We start from the raw sequence: 15,363 nt of genomic DNA on the forward strand, positions 1-15,363 counted from the left end.
ATGCTAAATCATATGCGAAGGATGCAGGTACAAATTCTCTGTCATCCAAGTTTGTTATACAAGAAAGGAAAATGTTGACGTTTCGACCCATATGGGGACCAGCAGATTGAACATCTTGGAAGTGGGATCTTCATCAGGACCAAGAGGGGGGAGAAGGGCACCGGTGACAGCAAGAAATCTTTAGGCTGGAATGTGGTGATATGGGCCTGGGAGGCTCTCACGGTTGGTACAATAGTCCGTGTGGAGTGAACAAAAGGTTCACAGTAACCTATGGCAGGATAGGTTGTCACCACTGAATGTTGATGTATATATATGCACCACCTTCCCTCTGCACACCACCTGCACTTATCCCAACTGCGCACTCGTCACTTCACGCTGTATGCACCTTGTTTTATTAAATGCCAAATGTGATATACAGTTTATCTTTTGAGCCCTTGATCTATTGACAATCCCTGCATTGCGAATACTTTCCACTGTGACTATCTCTTTTGTACCAGTATTATCAGAGTAGTCAGAGAATAGTTTGGTAAGAGTTTGCTAGAGAGTACATTAACAAAACTTGGTCAGGATTACGACCTAAAAGTCGACTTTTTCAATATCAACATTTTGCGATCAGAATATTGCCAACTAGAATATTATTGTGATGGAAAGTATATATAGGTGTGCAATAGTTTCTTACACTTAAATATGGGATATGTCTTTAAGGTACAGCGATTTGGGGTAAAGAACAGCAAATGTATACTTACCAATATATGTTGGCATTCACAATATTCTAGTTGTTGATTTGATGGCAATAATATTTTTGCATGTCAATACTTTTGCACTCGATATTCTGATTTATAACCTCGGTAAACAGGGTGTGTCTGTGTGTGTGTGTGTATGTTCCTATGTCCTTCTTTTCTAATGTCCTTTTCCTTCCCTTAGTTTTCGCACTGTGATGCTTAGGGGAAATCAAATTCACTGTTTGTGACATGAACGTTCATTACTCATTTCTTATGATCTGTGTTATAGACGAGAGAATTCACAGCAATGGGAGATGAGTGCTGAGTAAGATAGATTGCACAAATATAAATGGTATCATATGAAACATCATTTAGTAAAGCACTGAGTATAACTTTAAGAATTTGCAAGGTACGAAATAGCCCAGAATTGAACAATGGACAAATGATTATAACAAACTAATGAGATACAGAAATAATTTACACATAAAGTAGAAGAAATGTTAAATTAGGGGTGGGCTGTTAATTCCGCTCTCCCTGTAAAGTATACAGAGTTTTGCACACTCCACATTTACCTTGTATCGCAGAGTTCTATCAAAACTTGACCAACTGCTGTGTGGCAGAGTTTTTTCTCATGCGTGGCTTAGTAACAGTAAGTTGGAGAGCGCAAATTGGCACCGCTAGTGTGATTTTCGGGCACAAGGATGGCACCCATCAAGATTTTTGTGGGTAGTTGTGACAGTTCATGGTGAGAAAGCTGCCACTTGAGTAGAAAATCTACTGGATAGATATAAAAGAAGCGCCCTCTGGCAAGCAACATGGTGCCGTTCTTGGTAATTTTCTGGGGTGGATCAAGTTCCCGCCGCTAAAAATCAGTGCAATGTGCCGATTTCGTACGCTCGTAAGTTTTCATGTAACTCCGTGAAATTCCATAGTATGAAACTCTGCAAGTTCTACCCACACCTATTTAAAATAAAAAAAATGCGCAAAATTTCAATTGAAGCCAGGCTCAATGTGTGTTCATCCTTTATGTTCTGTTGTAGTCCTCGTTCTACCCTTCTCCTTCTCGTCTGGTCAGAGCAATATATGTAGCATTACAAGAAATTAGGTCACAAATTATTACACAAAATGTCAATCCTGATTATTGGAAGTAGAGATGTCATTTTACTATGTACTAGATTGTCTATAAAATAGTCTTACATTTATGAAAGATTGAGAATTTAATAGAGCAACAACTTTTCAATGATATATCAAATGCCACCACTGTAATTAACATATATATGTTAACACAACGTCCCACTGTGTTCATAAACACAGGTGAACTGTATTTATTGTGTAAATATTGAATATGAATACAGTTCTTCACTACACATCAAGATTCAATCGGACTATGACGTTCTACAGGGGAGACACTCTTCTCTCATAAACCTTGGTAACTAGTCACTCATTCTTTGAAATGTTTATGAAAAGTGCCTGCTCTGGTTTATAAGCCTTATAACTCATGCTTCACAATTGTTGGTCGTTACTCACCACTGGAGCAGTCTGTTCCTCCCCAGCCAGGCTCACAGTGACAGGTGTCGGGTGAAACACATCTTCCATGCATACATTCTTCTGTGCAGAGGGCTGTTCAGGGAAGCAGGACAACATTAAGAATTAGAGATAGGCAACAAGTGTGACCCGTGAGAACATACACCCCTGAAACACCAACAAAGCTTAGTAAATATTATTTCAAGACCCATCAGCTGTTCGTTCTCAAATTGATTGTCATTTCACACAGTGGGTTTTTAAGCAATGAGAAAACTGCAATACAACAAAGTGATATCTTAAGAGGTCTCCTGCCCATGGGTGCACAAAAAGTGTTAGACAGAGTCAAATGGCATGCTGGTCTGCAAGGCTGCTAACTCTTCCTCATTAAAAAAGAAAGAGCGATAGGATTTAGTACCTAAAGAACAAACCATAAATGAGTTGGTGAAGGAAGGTAGACAAAGGACTTAAAAACATTGGGGACTTATTTATGACGGAAGAAGATGTAACTTTCAGAGATGTTTATGCTGATCCCAGGGAACAATACTTCTTTGGTATTTATTATAGTGGGATTGCGTAAACTCTGGAGGGTGGAACACACTGAAACCCAGAAACATCGGGGGTTGAAGAGTATACGCACAATTGATGCTGCATAGAGATCTATTACCCTTTTAGACCGGGCATTTAATAAGCACATAGTGCGCTTCTGCCGCTGTTTGTGGGTAGAAACGGTGCCCCTGCACACCACCATGTACTCACTCCACGGCCATGATCATACAACATCACAGAGACATGCAGCCAGAGTCTTCTAGACTCCTCTCACTCGTCCACTGTATGGAATTCAACCTGACCACTGGTTACTTACGTTGTTCAGTTAATTTGTTTCGGAAGCCATTTTATTTTGAATCCCTTCCGTGCTCGCGTCAGCCATTGGCCGACGGGAGCACCACCTGCTGGGTGCTGCGCTCGACCGTTGGCTGACGCAGTCCCGCCCAGTCCGTCGAACGACCGCACCGTGGCAGAATTGCCGCGGCGGTAAACGGGTTAATAATGCTGCTGATAACATGACAACTATATATCCTGGGGCATTGATAAATGATACAGGATAAAAGATGCATCAATATGATGCAGTAAGTTAATCTCTGTCTTTTGACAATGTGAAATGTCTGCTGATGGGCCTCTTGGATGCTGGGTTTTGATACAACAAAGTATTTGCTTAAGAAAAAAGCATTCATGGAGTGATCATACCTCATGGGTTGTATGTCATTACAGCGCATGCCTTTACCACACATGCCCTTACCACAAATGCCTTTATCACGCATCCTTTACTGCGCAATGCCTTTACCGCACAAATCTCTATCGATCTATATAAATGGTTTCATGTACCTGATAGATACGTACAATGTTGTTGTAAAGGCATGTGTGGTAGAGACATATCCATGGTAAAGACTTGCGTGGTAAAGGTATTGCCTGGTAAAGAGTTGTGTGCGAAAGGCAATATGTGGTGAAGGCATTGTGTAGTAAATGATGCATTGTAAAGGCTGTTTCCCTTCCTCATGTAGCAAATACTCCTTGCATTCATCGCCTCTGATGTTAGGCTGCCCAGACAGTGATTTCCGTGTCCACAACTGCTTCCATTACTGCGTTGATTCCCTTCTCCCTTATTCAGTCCTTTGGAACCTTTCCTACCTCAGAGGTCATCAAACTGTGGGGTGGCCTGGGGCAGGAAGAGCTTTGCAAGGGGCCACAAGGCTGCTACAAGAATGAGGACATTAGCTTTCCCAAACCCTTCATAAGTGCATACCAGGAGCATGTTTCCAATGGGCTTTGGACATGGGATACAAATAGTAAAACTGAACATCATTGCAATCAACGAAACATATAACTGGTTAATGTAAGAAAGTAAAAGGTGACAAAGCACCTCTACGTTTGTGAAAGTCCTTGGACAGTGTATACTCCCAGCTACTCGAGAATTCCATATGGCCTTCTACTCCCTTGCGTACAATAAATATGTTTACATTTTCATATACGGGAATGAACATAAGGAAAAATACAACACAAAGCATAGCTTTTTGTTGGGTGGTAGGGGTGTTTCAAGACCTCTTCCATCAGTTCACGCTGGGCATGATGGGGCTTCTTGAAATGTATTTATTGTGAAAAACTGAAAAGCTCCTAGAGTATCAATATTTATCGGAAAAGGTCCGAGGCAAGATGGCGGCCGCGTAGGACGGCCGGGAAGCAGCTCGATTGAGGAGATGCAGGAATGAGAGTAGTATGACCCCGTAAGCCTGTACTATGGAGCCACGGAGCGTGTAGAAACTGAATATCCAAGTCAGCGGGAGACGTGAGACGCGAGACACGGGAGACGCCGAGGTGCAAAGGTGATTGAAAACGCGGAACGCGCTAGAAGGAAAATCCGCCGTATGAGACTGACTTGCCGACGGCCGCTTAAGCGGCTGCTATTCGATTTGCTGCAGGTGGCGAGGAGGCTGAGAGGCGGGTCAGCTGTTGGGCTGCTGGCGGAGACTGCGGAGTTAGCAGAGATAGCCCTCACCAAGCAAACGGTGCGGAGCTTACTGACGAAACGGAGCCGGCAGCGGAGCAGACAGCTCCGTTCAGCGGAATCTCGGCAATTAGAGACCCAACCGAATTGGCAAGCGAATTTGCATCATAGTGCCGAGGGGAAGATACTGAACGCCCTGGAGACCCCTACGGACCTGAATTTGGAGGATAATAACTTGGACAGCATTACATGCGGTAAGGAGCAGTTTGGGCTGGAGGAAAGGAGGAGGGAAATCATGGCTCCCAAGATTAGTGCAAGTGCCAAAGCAGCCGCAAGGAGGAAGGCTGCAGCATTGCTCGTGGATTCTATGGCAGAACTAGAGGGCAACAAGAGGAAGAAGCAAGTCTCCCCAGTAAAAAAAATGGTACAGCAGCAAGGGGGCAGTAAAGTAAATCTAGACTCTCAGGGCACCACCCCGATATCAGATATATTTCAAAAGTTGAGCAAAAATAAAGACTCTAAAGACCCATATCTTGAGGCTATTCAGGCTACGGAAAAAAAAATTGATGATGTCGACGAGACTGGGAGCCCCGATATGCTACAGTTTCCACTGCACAGCCCAATACTTCCGGAAGCACAGAGGGGCACGAACAAGGGGGGATGGATCCTGCAGGGGGTCTAGCAGGGGATTCCGAGGTCAATGTATTGGAGATACCCCAAGTATTAGAAGAGATTTTGGAGGACGATACCGGGGGAGACAGTAGTGACAAAAAGGAAGCCACAAGTGAGGCATTCTTCTCAGTATCAGAGGGCGGTGAATGGTCGGGGGAAGAGGAAGACAGTCTGGATCAAGAAGTCAGTGGTTCAGATACTGACAGTGATTTGGAACAGGACGAATTTAGCCCCCCGATAACCGCAGTGAAAGCCACGGCGGGAGCAAAAATACACTGCCAGAAAAGAGAACAACCGCTGACTAAACCAACCTCAGATAGCCCTGGAGGGGAATCGGCACAAATGTCCCTCCTGGAGGTCATACACCAGGAGATAATTGCACACAGGGAAGAAGCCCGACAGGAGAGCCGTAAGTCTCAGGCGGCAGTCAGAAAAATGCAAGGGGTGGTATGGAAGCTGACTAAGGTGTGTGTGAACCTGGGAGAGCGGGTTACTAACCTGGAAGAGCGAGTTGTTTCAACAGAAGCCGAGTCAGCGGCGACGTCTAGCAAGGTAGATCTGCAGACAGAGCAGCTAACTGATATACAGTGGAAATTGGAGGCGTTGGAGAACAGATCGCGTCAGAATAATCTACGCATTCTGGGAATCCCTGAAGGGTCAGAGGATTCAGACATGAAAGCATTTGTTGTCAAACTTTTTGAACATGCCTTTACTGATTTGAAAGATTGGGATTTCGCTAGGGAGGTTCAGAGGGCACACCGTATCCCTGCTAAAATCCACAAGAATGCGAAAGAGGGAGACAAGCCCAGAGCAATTTTAATTTTTCTGGGCAACTTTAATTTGAGGCAAGCAATTTCTGAGAGGGCGAGACCTGATAAAAAAATGATGGTTGACGGCTACTCTTTCTTTGTTCGCCCTGACTTTTGCCATATCACGGTGGAGAGACGCTGGAGATTACGGCAGATGATTAAACCGTTCCAGGATAAGGGTATGCAGGCATACCTGATAAACCCTGCCCAGCTGAAGATAATTAAAGACGGAAAAACATTATATTTTTCCTCCGAGGTTAAGGCCAAAGAATTCTTGATGTCACAGGGGGTCTAGAAAACGCCTTGAATTGTTAAGCAATGATTGATATTAGTGTCTGGTAATAATAATCGGGTTTATCATATCGGCAGTCTCTAGACAAATGTGAAGCCCTGTTAAGTTTAGGTAAAGTACAAAGCAGGAACACAGAGTGTGGGGTGGAGTGTATTGTTTATGGTGGGGGGTCAAAGGAACTAAAGATGGGATACAGGATTAATCTCCTCAATCAGGGCTGCGAACCATCACGTGCACAGACCATCGGTCTGAGCGCCTCTGAAAAAGGGGGGTGGGTGAGGGGGAGCTCCGGCTGGGAGCTGGGCAAGGGGAGGGAGAGGGAGCAGGGGGAGGGGGAGGGGGTGGAGTTGGGAAAAGGGTGGAGTAAAAAAAAGAAAAACTATGAGATGGAAATGAATATGATTTGGGCTGGTATCAGATTTATGGTTAACAGACAACGTAGGAAATGTAAACGTGTCATTAATGTCAGACATTAGTATTTGCACCATTAATGTAGGTGGTCTAAACGACTGGAAGAAACGGCAAAGATTGAGTCACTTGGTCAAATCAAATAATATAGACATAGTGTGCATTCAGGAAACCCATATACCCTGGGCCAAAAGGAAGCTGCTGGAGATGCGTGGGTATACTATGATTGGATGTTCATCACAATCATCTACGATTAGAGGTGTGGCTATTTTAGCAAAAAGTAATCTGGGTGGAGTGAAACGCAGTAAAACTGATGGGTCTGGTAGGTGGGTCCTAGTGGAATTGAACTTGGGATTTACATTGTGTGTGATATATGGCCCAAATGAAGACGACCCAATGGTTTATGATAAACTGGAAGAAGAGTTGGCTAATTGGACCACCCCGATGATAGTGTGTGGGGATATGAATATCTCAGCGGACTGGCAACAGGGAAGTAGATATACAGGTCGTAAACATAAAGTAAATAGAGCTCTCGGCTCCCTAATTCAATCTCATGGCTTGGTGGAGGTATGGGGAGAAAAAATGCCTGGGGATCGAGGCTATACATATTTTTCCCACCCGGCACAGAAATATTCTAAATTAGATTATTTTTTTGTGACAATGGGGGAAATTGGCAAGGTTAAAATAGTTAAATTACCAAGAATAGTCTCTGATCACAACCCCTTGATATTGACGTATAAGGTTCCCAATATGCAGAGGAAAACATTAAGATGGACCTTTGAAAGGAAACTATTGAATGATGAAAGGTTTGTAAATCATATCAAAAAGTGGGCGAAGGAATTTTTTGAGTTTAATAGATATAGTGCTTCCAGAAATGGAGTATGGGAATCCTTTAAGGCTGCATTAAGGGGTGAGACGATTAGCTGTGCAGCTAAATTAAGGAAAGAGGATAAAAGTAAGGCGTAAAAACTCATATCAGACTTAGCAGAGGTAGAGAGATGCCATATAGAGGAAATAGTTTCAGGTAAAGATAGTGAGGAAACTGTTAGAAACATGGTTCGGATCAAGGGCGAGATCTTAAAAATAATCACGCAGAAGGAGATATGTGAATATCAAACACATAGAGCTAGGAGGTATGAGACAGGCGAACAAGCTGGAAGAGCATTAGCGTTGCGCATTAGGCAAGAAACAAATCGTAATAAAATTGGTAAGATCAAGTATAACGGGGTAGAATATACAGATCCAAAAGCAATAATGGATGTATTTCAGAAATTCTATCAGAAACTGTACGATCAGGAGCCAGGGGTGGTACCACCCTTGCAAGATCTGGGACCCCCATTCCCAAGGGTGGAGGAGGAGGATAAGGTGCAATTGGATTTGGATATAACAGCAGAGGAGATAAAGATTGCACTGAATGAACTGGCAGCGGGTAAAGCGGCAGGCCCAGATGGCTTACCAACAGAGGTTTATAGGGTTTTAGGAGAGGAACTTCTTCCTATGCTTGAAGATCTATTTAATGGAATAATCTGTTCTGGTAAGGTCCCGGATACATGGAAACAGACCAATATCGTAATATTCCATAAGAAGGGAAAACCGGAGGAGAACCCCGGCTCATATCGGCCGATTTCGCTGATAAATGTGGATGCCAAACTTTATTCCAAAGTATGGGCGAAAAGGCTAGGAAGGATTATTGGTCAACTTGTTTCACCCTGGCAGCATGGGTTTGTCCCAGGGAGAGGTACCACGGAACATACAGCGCGGGCAATCTCGCTATTTGATGCAATGGCTGCTGCGTGTGGAGATATGGCCATGATCCTTTTAGATGCCGAAAAGGCTTTCGACCGTGTGGTCTGGGATTTTATGTGGGATGTATTGGCCAGAAGGGGCTTTGGTGAGAAATGCAGGAAAGCAATTAAAGCTATGTATATGGATCCTGTAGCCAGAATCACCTCAATGGGACTACAATCGGAAGAGGTGGTGATTAGAAGAGGCACCCGTCAAGGATGCCCCTGTTCTCCTATACTTTTTTCACTCTATATAGACCCGTTAATTAGGAAGATTCTTGCTTCTGATAAAATAACCCCTGTTATGACCTTCGGACATACTACCAAGTTATTGGCGTATGCGGACGATCTGGCAATCGTTACCACTAATCCACAAACGGCAATACTGGAATTAAGCCATTTGGCTCAGGAGTTCGGGATGTACTCTGGTTATAAGCTCAACACGGAGAAAACAATAATAATTTGTACAAAGAATATTCATAAAAGGGATCAAAGGTATGTGGACTCCGCGGTTTATCTGGGAGTTAAAATTAATGCAAATGTAGATAAAATCATACAGGAAAATTACATGCCCTTACTTACATCAATAGACAAAGAATTGAGAAGAATCGATGTACTACATCTGTCTTTGATCGGAAGGGTGAATGTATTGAAAATGTCAATGTTTCCAAAACTACTGTATTTATTCCGTGCCATACCGTTACTCGTTGATGAGGGTTTGTTGAAAAAAATGGAAGCAGTGTTTTCACAATTTCTATGGCATTATGGAAAAACTCGGAGATCATTAGCTCGACTCTCTGCACCACTAGAGGGAGGAGGGTTATCGGCACTTAACTTAAGGTTATATCACTGGGTCTGTTTAATGCTGCATATGAATGATTTATTGAATTATGATGTTCTAGAGATGCCGCCTGGATCCCACAGAATCCCCACAATATATGAATTATTAATTGGAGAAAGGGCTATGGGGATTTTAACACAAGAAATCAATGTCTTGTATTTCAAAAGGAGCAAAAGCAAAGTGATGTTAAGTGCGTGGGGTACATGGAAGGCGATTCTGAAATTTCTTAAGATCCCTAAGATCAATGGTACAGTAGATCTTTGGAGCTCAAGTCCATTCTTTCATCTAGGACAGAACAGAAATAGCGGCATATGGAAGAGGTTGGGCATTAGATGCCTGGGGATGTCATGTGTAAGGATGAATTATTAGGGTTTGATGTTTTGCAACAAAAATATGGTATCCCCACGAACCACTGGCTTTTATATAAACATTTAGAACAAACAGTGAAGTCACTAAGACCTAGGGTTTCCATTCAGGAGCTTAACCCGATTGTGAAATACGTAATGAATGGGGGCAAGAAGATTAAAATAGGGTATGGATATCTTCTACAGGGCTTGGGAGAGGACATTAGACAAATAGAAACTGCCTGGGCTCAAAGAATTGGGGATCCAGATGTAGATGTAGATTATGCTCTGGCATTGAATAGAAAAGTACTAAGAGCAACTAATTTAAAAGCGCAGCATTATAAGATGGTGTTTAACCTTTACTATACTCCCGCCAAGCTGTTTCAATGGGGTAAAAGAGATACTGATAGGTGTCCAAGGTGTAATCAAGGCCCGGCGGATTTATTGCATATGTTTTATTCTTGTCAGATTCTTAAGCCAGTTTTAACAGAAATGGAAAAGTTTTTATCGGGGCTGCTAGAGCGTCAAATTCCTCTATCCCCTACTACCGTTTTGATTGGCAGGGATGAAAACCTTATAATCGAACAAGAAGTTGAAGCTTTTATCTTTTTGTGTGTGGCTGTTTTTCGAATCTTAATTGCGGCGGCCTGGAAAGATCCGATAGCTCCCACTTTTCAGATGTGGCTTACGAGATTGCTGGGGACTCATAACATTGAGGAATGCCTATATAGCTTTAAAGGTAAAAAGAGGAAAGAGTACGGTAAAAAGATATGGGCTCCTCTTAGTAATTGGAGGAAAATGTGATGAATAATCTGAACAGTCCTTGAGTCTCCTCTACCGTTCTGGAATGTAACTTTTTCCTATGTGGCTAGTCTTGTAACAAGTTTTTGGTTGATTGCTAAGCTCTGGAAGATGTAGAAGATGTATATGTATATTTTTATCAGTAATGTCTGAGTTTACCATTTTCTTATCCAGCTGATATCTGAAAATGTGTATTTTTTATATTCTGATCCATCTCAATAAAAAAAATTAAAAAAAAGAGTATCAATATTTATCTCCATTTCTTAGAAAAAACTCAAGCTGAGTAGATTTCTTTGCATTGCACATGTAAGTAGTAATGCATTCAGTGTTCTTTATTCCACATACTTGTATTCTGATTACAAATACTGAAATTGCTTTACTTGAAAAATGTTGGTGTTTCTGGGTCACCGTGCACAATCATGAATAAAGAGGCATGGGAGGAGAGTTTTGGGGGAAACTAGGAGCAGAAATAGAACCATCTGATACTGAGAGCTTCAAACGGGGAGCAAAAGAAATGACAAGCTTTAGGAAATGATTTGAATTGAAAAGTAAGCGTCAGAAGGAATACTGTATTTTACAGAGAAGGCACCATCTGTTTTGCGGTGGATGAATCAGGGATCTGTGGACATAATATTAGGTCAAAAAGTCCTGAGCAGGTTTTGTGTGCGGAAGATGGTGAAGCAATGGGTCAGAGTGTGCTTAGAAAGTTTCTAAAACTGTTTTCTGGTAAAATTGGTTCATGTGAAGGTTTAAACCACCAAATAGTATAAATGCTATCCAAAGTGTTCCCATAGTTAGGAATATTCCAATGCTGGTAAGAGATTAAGTCACAGAGCAAGTGAATAAGTAAAGGGCGCTAGGGTGATTGAATAAACAGAATAATCTGAATTGGTGGCCAGACATGCCAACAGAAAGGTAAGACTATACATTGATCTCAGGGACTGCAACAAGAACATTGTAGTATACACCTTTCCCTTGCCAAGGATCAATTAAATGATTCTTAAAAAGGGGGAGGGGAGGTCAATTGGTTATCCACTAAAGAGTCATCTACCGTATCACATCAATTCCCCATACATCTTAAAAAGTTGACAGCATTCATAACCCCAATTGGGTCTTTCCAATTCTAAGGAAAATCGTTTGTAATTCCTTCAGCTACAACTGTTTTGAAATGTACAAAATATTTAGGGGGGGGGAGGGTGTCACAGTGTAATTTTTTCCCAGGATGCCATTGTTATCATGGTAAGAATGAAGACCCAACAATACATTGGCTTGGTACAGGTCCTGAAAATTCTGTAAAGCGAATGCTTGACCGCTGATACAGCAAGTCTAAATTTGCTAAAAAGAAGCGATTTTCTACATACATACCATTTTGCGATTTCTAAATAGCGATTCCTTAAAAATCGCTATTTAGGAATCTCAAAACGGAATGTTGATACATATGGCCCTTAGTACCTATGTGATATCCTGTCTATTGTATGATCCTTGACTCTGTAAATTACCCTTTTGTATAGTTTTTCTTTTCTTTTCAGTCTCTTCATGTAAAGCACCCCTGCAATATCCTCCCTATTGTATGACCCTCTATTCTGTAAAATGTTCCTATGTACAGCTTTCACCCCTCCCTCCTTTGCACATTCCCCTTTGACATCCTGCCTACCATATGACCCTTGATTCTGTATAGCCTTCTGATGTATTGCTCTCGTGATAACCGTCCTTTCTGTATTACTCTATGTACCTGTAAAGCGCTCTGATACCCTCACGGGTCAAGTTCGCGCTCCATAAAACATTAAAATAAATAAATACATAAATAAAATATGGAGCACATGATCATCTGTTACTCTGCACAGTGTTCATAAACACCTTATGAAAGTTTTAACTAAAGGGGAGATGCCCAATTCTTTCACACACATAGGTCGGTGGTCAGTAAGGTTGCAGGAATACAATTACGTGGTAGAGCACATTCATGGGAGCAAGGGAAAAATGTGGATTTTTTAAAGTAGATTGCTGTTATTATTAGAGGAAGTACCCGGATGTGAATATGATGACTGCAGCATTGCCTGGATGGATGAGAAGGACTTACAGGCAATTTGAAGTGCAAAGTAGCGTATGACAATGCTGTTGAGCTCTGTGAGGTTAAGGAGTACCCGCGGAAAGGATGGCCGGTAATGAAAAAAGTAAGCAAACGCATGACCACATTGTGGGACGTGAAGCAGGAGTTGTCACAGGAGGGTGAGTTTTTACTGAGAGGGCATCAAATCTTTCCCCCAGACGAATTCATGGGAAGGACTCTATTTGGATATGGAGATAGAGTGTAAATCCTTGTAAATGCCTGAGCTTTCCTCTCTTGCTTTTATTTTTTGTGACAAATTGTGTCCCCACTTGTATGTTCCTTGTGTGTGATTTTCCTGTAATAGAAATGCATTAAAAAAATTCCTTGTCCATATGGACAAAAACCGTATATAGACCTCATTGCATGTCTATATTATTTCTTACCTCCATTTCTGTTGTTAGGGGCCACTGGTCACATAAAATTACTATGCCCAAAGGTCCCTGACCAAGTTTTGGTTCCCCTTGTTGTACAAAACATTGATGGGAGTAAGGCACCTTACGTGGGGCTGGACATCTCTCCGAGATCTGGGCGTAGGATTGTGAAGTTTACGAGATTGGAAGAATGTGTTGGGGATTCATACGTGTTTACCTGATAGATATTTTCCATTTGATTTCACTCTGAGACCTTATTGTACATTTTTAAATGCTTCCATATTTTGTAAAATATTATGGGGGTGTATGTTCTTAGTACTGGCATTTCACATGTTAAGTTTTCTTGTACTCAATGTTCTTTATTGCACAGTCTTGTGTTCTGATTCCATCCAAAGGAGTTGATCTGCCTGAAAGTGGGGGAGAGTTGAAAGAAGTTCAGATGGAGGGAAGCTGTGTATCATGGGGTGCAATTAACGAGCCAGGGGTCACACCACTCACATGTTTTGAATTGCTCCGAGTCCCACATACCTCATTTCTCAGTACTGTAACAATTTGCACTGAATACCAGAAAGAAAAGGTTACTTTTTAAAGCCTTGAGGGTGGCACATTCAGCCTTCTAAAAGGCAGGTCCTAGATACCTTCAGATAAGGATGGCTGAATTCTGCCCTAAAAGATTTTGGCGCTGACAGTCAGCCCGGCTGCCGGTCATTCCTCACACTAAACAGAAGACGTGGGGCGGGTGGTTCAGCCTGCTCGGTTTTGGCAGCCAAATAGCAGAGCAAGATCCCTCTCCCCTCCCCCTCAGATGTATCTCGAATAGAAATCTGTTTCGTGGGCAATTGAAAACCCATCTGTGGAAAAAGTAAGGTGGTTTTTATCTTCCTAGGGGGCCATTTTCCTGACTCTCTAAGTAGCCGAGAACTATGTAAATCCCTTCATTCATTCACACATTTCACATTACCAATCTGACGTAAATTATTTTACGCAAGGAGCGCGATTGGCATGAAGAAATTTGAAAAGCACCGTGATTGAACACATAGCTGTAGGCGCTGCCAGAGCTGCTCTGGACTCCAATAATACCCAATGATGAATCAATCCCATCGGATGCCAGTGCTGTTATATCCCTGTGGATTAGAAGACAGTTTTCAAACGGGGGTGTTTATTTATTTATGTATTTTACATTATTTTTTTCCTCAGGAGTGTAACAAAGTTCTGGAAAAACGAGGTGAATATCTATGCTTCGCTTTAACATGTAATTTGAGAGAATTTTGTTTATATGATTTTTTGAGCATATTTAATATGCATATGGATAATCATGGCGCTTGTTCCAGACACTAACTGTCCAGGGACACAACCCGACTTACGCAAAGACTCGGTCACTCTTCAGAGCTCGACAGCAACAAAAGAACTATTCGGGCCTGTACATATCTAGCAGAGAACCTAGAGGAAAAACACAACCAGTTCTTGGAGCGAAGCCAGAAGCGCTCTTCCAAACTCGGAAAAGACTTGACCAACACACGCTAACCCGGGATAAGAATGGGATACCGCAAAGGTGCTTCCCAAAGGGAGAAATCACTCCTCTTTCAGGGGTCTTTGGAGGGTTCAGTCACATGGGACTCACTTTGCCACGAGGCTTATCAAAACCACCGACCTGTGGGAAGTGCTCAAATACAGAACTGCATATATACGTCACTGAATTAAAACCACGCGAGGGGCAGAAAGGCATGGCCTTTAGGAAACAGGCAGATTGCAAGCAAACCATCTCCTCTGAAAGGCTGGTGGGGCAGAAATCAGTGGCTAGTTTGAGGCGGGCCACTGGCATTCATTTCTGGGACCAGCACTTATTTTTCTGCCTCACACATTTCTCAAGAGAAAGAGATGAAAAAAAACACACAAAGCAAAAAGATGGAGGAAGAGAAAGACGGAAAACGGGCGCCAAGAGAGAAAGCAGGAACATGCAAGAGAGCGGTAATGGGACAGGGAGTGTCTGGGAGAGGATTAAAGAGGCATGAGATGGATTTAAGACTACCAGCCTTGGCTTTGGTGTGCCAACATCTAATTGCAGCAACCACAGTCTACTGAGCAGAGCACTGGGCACCGGCATCCATTATTTTACAAATTAAGCACTTGCTGTAATAGATTCAGGTGATTCAGAAAAGGGGGTGGTGATGAACAGAGTGTCTGAATT

The 15,363-nt window shown here is 42.4% G+C and overlaps 1 protein-coding gene across 2 annotated transcripts in view; it reads right to left on the reverse strand.

Annotated features, from left to right (window-relative positions):
* MEGF11 (multiple EGF like domains 11) overlaps positions 1-15,363 on the reverse strand; it is a 1,355,792-nt gene that overhangs the window by 1,123,393 nt on the left and 217,036 nt on the right. For both annotated transcript variants that reach the window (XM_086957988.1, XM_086957987.1), the window contains exon 4: positions 2,250-2,342. In XM_086957988.1, coding sequence (XP_086814114.1) covers positions 2,250-2,342 — 93 coding nt within the window. The remainder of the gene's footprint in view (positions 1-2,249; positions 2,343-15,363) is intronic.

The sequence above is a fragment of the Lissotriton vulgaris genome, chromosome 2_1 (genome assembly GCF_964263255.1).
Source record: "Lissotriton vulgaris chromosome 2_1, aLisVul1.2, whole genome shotgun sequence".
Lineage (NCBI taxonomy): Eukaryota > Metazoa > Chordata > Amphibia > Caudata > Salamandridae > Lissotriton > Lissotriton vulgaris.